The following is a 5,607-nucleotide window of genomic DNA, read 5'->3' on the forward strand; positions in this document are numbered from 1 at the left end:
TCTAAATTCTTCAAGTCTGATGGTGGTTCCACACCTCTCTCAGCCTCAAACATCAGAAAGAATATTAGCCCTTTCTCATTTTATGAAAAATCTGAGGCAAAGAGTCAAATTCAAATTGAATTTATCAAACAACCTGAAGCCTAAAATATTGTATAATCAGAGGCACTTGTAACTAACCTGTAAAATTTTGAAACATTAAAATAATGAATTGCTTAACATCTGACTTTAATCTTTAGAAAGAGTTTTATTAGTACCTCTGAAGTTGCATGATATAAACACATTTCAAGATTTGAAGAAGACTTCCCTGTGTAAGTCATAGAAGCTATCCATGGATACATTTCTTCAAGCTCAAGCTTAATAATTTGAAACTTTACACAAAATAATGTTATTATTTAATGAAGATCACAAGAGATAGCTATAATGCTTAAGAAACAGCTACATGTGCTGGTACAATATTTATAGAGTTAGACAAAAACAATTTATCTTGGTAAATTTATTTATATGTCTAATAGGTAACATTGGAATAATTAAATACTATTTAGTGTAATTAAAATAAATAGTAAAACTCATACTGAAATTGTCTGACAAACGTACATTCAAATGAAAGAATTTTTAAAAATCCACTTTAAACAACTCTTATGTCCAGTAATCTTTAACATTTCTAATCCTGAAAACTTCTGCATATACTTAAATGAGGTTAAAAACAAGAGATATGTAATTAAATAAAAATGGCAGAAAGCAAAGAAGAACAAAAGAGCCTCTTAATGATGATGAAAGAGAAGAATGAAAAAGCTGGCATAAAACTCAACATTCAGAAAATGAAGATCATGACATCTTCTCCCATCACCTCATGGCAAATAGTTGGGGAAATAATGGAAACAGTGACAGATTTTATTTTCTTGGGCTCCATAATCACTGCAGATCGTGACTGCAGCCATGAAATTAAAAGACAGATGATCCTTATCAGAAAAACTGTGACAAACCTAGATAGCATATTAAAAACCAGAGACATTAATTTGTTAACAAAGGTCCATCTAATCAGAGCTATGGTTTTTCCAGTAGTTATGTATGGGATGTAAGAGTTGGACCCATAAAGAAGGCTGAGCACCAAAGAATCAATGCTTTTGAACTGTAGTGTTGGAGAAGACTCTTGAAAGTCCCCTGGACTACAATAAGATCCAACCAGTCCATCCTAAAGGAAATCCACCCTGAATATTCACTGAAAGGACTGAGGCTGAAGCTGAAACTCCAATATTTTGGCCACATGATGCAAAGAGCCAACTCATTAGAAAAGATCCTGATGCTGGGAAAGAGTGAAGGCAGGAAGAGAAGTGGATGACAGAGGACAAGAAGGCTGGATAGCATCACTGACTAGATGGACATGAGTTTGAGCAAGCTCTAAGAGATGATGAAGGACAGAGAAGTCTGGCATGCTGCAAGCCATGGGGTTGCAAAGAGTCAGGCACATCTGAACAACAAAGCAATTAAATAAAAATATTAATAAAAATAGCTCATTTCCTTATTAAAATAAGTCTTGACTCGGTGGCAGCCACAGCGCAGATTCAACTTCACTTGCTCGCAGTTTGCTCCGTGCCCTCTGCAACCATGTCTGACAAACCCGATATGGCTGAGATTGAGAAGTTCGATAAGTCGAAATTGAAGAAAATGGAAATGCAAGAGAAAAATCCACTGCCTTTGAAAGAAACTATTGAACAGGAGAAGCAAGCAGGCGAGTCTTAATGAAGCGTGCGCCGCCAGTATGCACTGTACATTCCACAAGCTTTGCCTTCTTATTTTATTTCTTTTAGCTGTTTAACTTTGTAAGATGCAAAGAGGTTGGATCGAGTTTAAATGACTGTTCTACCCCTTTTCACATCAAAGAATGGAGAACTACTGACAACGTAGGCCACACCTGCCTCTCCCATCTGCCTGTGGCCACATGATGCAAAGAGCCAACTCATTAGAAAAGATCCTGATGCTGGGAAAGAGTGAAGGCAGGAAGAGAAGTGGATGACAGAGGACAAGAAGGCTGGGTAGCATCACCAACTAGATGGACATGAGTTTGAGCAAGCTCTAAGAGATGATGGCAGGGAAGGAAAAGAACTTGCATGTTGGTGAAGGAGGAAGCTGGGTGGGACGACAGTGAAATCTAGAGTAAAAAGCTGGTCCAAGGTGTTCTGCGGGCTGTAAAATGCAGTTTAATCAGAGTGCCATTTTTTTTGTTGTTGTTGTTCAAATGATTTTAATTATTGGAATGCACAATTATTGCTCTACTACAAAGCCACAGTCATCAAGACAGTATGGTACTGGCACAAAGACAGAAATACAGATCAATGGAACAAAATAGAAAGCCAAGAGATAAATCCATGCACATATGGACACCTTAACTTTGACAAAGGAGGCAAGAATATACAATAGATTAAAAACAATCTCTTTAACAAGTGGTGCTGGGAAAACTGGTCAACCACTTGTAAAAGAATGAAACTAGAGCACTTTCTAACACCATACACAAAAATAAACTCAGAATGGATTAAAGATCTAAATGTAAGACCAGAAACTATAAAACTCCTAGAGGAGAACATAGGCAAAACACTCTCCGACATACATCACAGCAGGATCCTCTATGACCCACCTCCCAGAATATTGGAAATAAAAGCAAAAATAAACAAATAGTACCTAATTAAACTTGAAACCTTCTGCACAACAAAGGAAACTATAAGCAAGGTGAAAAGACAGCCTTCAGAAGGGGAGAAAATAATAGCAAATGAAGCAACTGACGAACAACTAATCTCAAAAATATACAAGCAACTCCTGCACCTCAACTCCAGAAAAATAAATGACCCAATCAAAAAATGGGCTAAAGAACTAAACAGACATTTCTCCAAAGAAGACATACAGATGGCTAACAAACACATGAAAAGATGCTCAACATCACTCATTATCAGAGAAATGCAAATCAAAACCACTATGAGGTACCATTTCACTCCAGTCAGAATGGCTGTGATCCAAAAGTCTACAAGCAATAAATGCTGGAGAGGGTGTGGAGAAAAGGGAACCCTCTTACACTGTTGGTGGGAATGCAAACTAGTACGGCCACTATGGAGAACAGGGTGGAGATTCCTTAAAAAACTGGAAATAGAACTGCCTTATGATCCAGCAATCCCACTGCTGGGCATACACGCTGAGGAAACCAGAATTGAAAGAGACACATGTACCCAAATGTTCATTGCAGCACTGTTTATAATAGCCAGGACATGGAAGCAACCTAGATGTCCATCAGCAGATGAATGGATAAGAAAGCTGTGGTACATATACACAATGGAGTATTACTCAGCCAATAAAAAGAATACATTTGAATCAGTTCTAATGAGGTGGGTGAAACTGGAGCCTATTATACAGAGTGAAGTAAGCCAGAAAGAAAAACACCAATACAGTATACTAACACATATATATGGAATTTAGAAAGATGGTAACAATAACCCTGTATACGAGACAGCAAAAGAGACACTGATGTATAGAACAGTCTTTTGGACTCTGTGGGAGAGGGAGAGGGTGGGATAATTTGGGAGAATGGCATTGAAATACGTATAATATCATATATGAAATGAGTCGCCAGTCCACATTCGATGTACGATACTGGATGCTTGGGGCTGTGGCACTAGGATGACCCAGAGGGATGGTATGGGGAGGGAGGATGGAGGAGGGTTCAGGATGGGAAACACATGTATACCAGTGGCGGATTCATGTTGGTATTTGGCAAAACCAATACAATATTGTAAAGTTTAAAAATAAAATAAAAAAAAAAAAAAAAAAGAGTCTTCTCAAAAAAAAAAAAAACAATAAAATACGTCTTAATGTTTTCTATCATTTCTATTGTAATATTGCCTGTAAATATTTTAATAATCACATAAAATTGCATATAAATTGTATACAATTGATAACAAGTGAATGCTTTTGGGAACGATTTACTTACTTTATGGATCCTAACCATTTGAGAGCCTAATATAAAAGGAATATTAAGAAGCAAAGTAAAGGTATGATTTATTGTGTATGCCTAGTAGTTGTTTACAATATAATATAAAATATATTTTTCACATTTGCAGTAAATATTACATAGTTACTATTATTCTGAAATAAATCTATAAAATGTTGAAATACTTTAATGGGATGATAAAAGAATGATAAAGATGTAAAAATTAATCACATTTATAATTAGCAAACTTTGAGTTCATCTATAAAATAACATTGAACCACATGACTCTATCTTGAAAGAGACAATTTCACTAGGTGATTGTAAGATAAATCCTGTACAAAGTATTGCTGAAGTATGAGAAAGAATTGAGTACACATTATATCTAAAGCCCACAGGAAAATCCCAGCAGTTTTGAATAAAAATAATAAACAACAGACATGATTAAAAACAGACATTTTTGAAATATTTGACATCAATAATATATAATATAATTATCAAGAGATTGATCAAAGCTAATGCATTACAAATTCATTTAAATTTTGAGAGAATTAGGCAAGATTCAGATTAAGATATGGGGAAATTACATACATTTGTCTTTTAACTTTTCAATGTAGCCACTAAAAATATAAATGGAAAGTGTAATTTCTAAACCAATAGAAATGAAATGCTAAAGTAAGTAGAATACACTTTATTGATTCATAAAATGAATTTAAAAAGAGAGAAAAATGAGTTCAAACATAAATATGAGTATATTGCATGTCATTAAGGAAAATACATATAGAGTAACATATCAATTAAATGATAAAAATTAATGATAAGTTGTTTTAAAATTCCACAAATCTGTGTATTGTTTAAAAAAGACATCTAAACATGAATAATATCATATATGAAACGAGTCACCAGTCCAGGTTCAATGAATGATACTGGATGTTTGTGGCTGGTGCACTGGGACGACTCAGAGGGATGGTATGGGGAGGGAGGAGGGAGGACGGTTCAGGATGGGGAACATGTGTATACCTGTGGCGGATTCATGTTGATATATAGCAAAACCAATACAATATTGTACAGTTACAAAATAAAATAAAATAAAATAAAAATTACTGTAAAAAGAAAAAGACATCTAAATCATAAAGTCATAAAATCTTTAGAATAAAATGATGGAAACGATATGTGACACAAATATTAATCAAAAGAAATAAATTAATAGTTGTATTTATAGCAGAAAAAAATATCCTAAGACAGAAACATCATCTATAGTAGAAAGAATCAATACTTGATAGCAAAATGTCAACTTCAGAAGATCATTTAGGTGGCTCAGATGTTAAAGCGTCTGCCTCCAATGCAGGAGAACTGGGTTCGATCCCTGGGTCGGGAAGATCCCCTGGAGAAGGAGATGATAACCCACTCTAGTATTCTTGCCTGGAGAATCCCATGGACAGAGGAGCCTGGCAGCCTACAGTCCACGGGGTTGCAAAGAATCTGACACGACTGAGCGACTTCACTTCTAACAAATGGTGTACTATTTATACATATAACTCATTATAATTTAGCCAAACAATATAAAATCAGTAGAGTTATGGCAAAAAACAATTTTCAAGCTTTATCTAATAAACTTCTGTATTAATCATGTATCT

At 35.0% G+C, this 5,607-nt stretch overlaps 1 protein-coding gene across 1 annotated transcript; it reads left to right on the forward strand.

Moving 5' to 3' along the window:
* Positions 1-1,550: 1,550 nt before the first annotated feature.
* LOC147370598 (thymosin beta-4-like) lies at positions 1,551-1,928 on the forward strand. Its single transcript, XM_086407644.1, has one exon. The coding sequence runs from the start codon at positions 1,606-1,608 to the stop codon at positions 1,738-1,740; it is 135 nt and encodes a 44-aa protein (XP_086263770.1). The 5' UTR covers positions 1,551-1,605; the 3' UTR covers positions 1,741-1,928.
* The last annotated feature ends 3,679 nt before the right edge of the window (positions 1,929-5,607 follow it).

Source organism: Bos grunniens, chromosome 6 (genome assembly GCF_055505025.1).
Source record: "Bos grunniens cultivar Pamir isolate PY7600 chromosome 6, Bosgru_T2T1.0, whole genome shotgun sequence".
Taxonomy (NCBI): Eukaryota; Metazoa; Chordata; class Mammalia; order Artiodactyla; family Bovidae; genus Bos; species Bos grunniens.

Bases quoted from the DNA above. Each gene is read 5' to 3' on its own strand.
- LOC147370598 (XM_086407644.1), top strand. From the start codon at position 1,606: ATGTCTGACAAACCCGATATGGCTGAGATTGAGAAGTTCGATAAGTCG.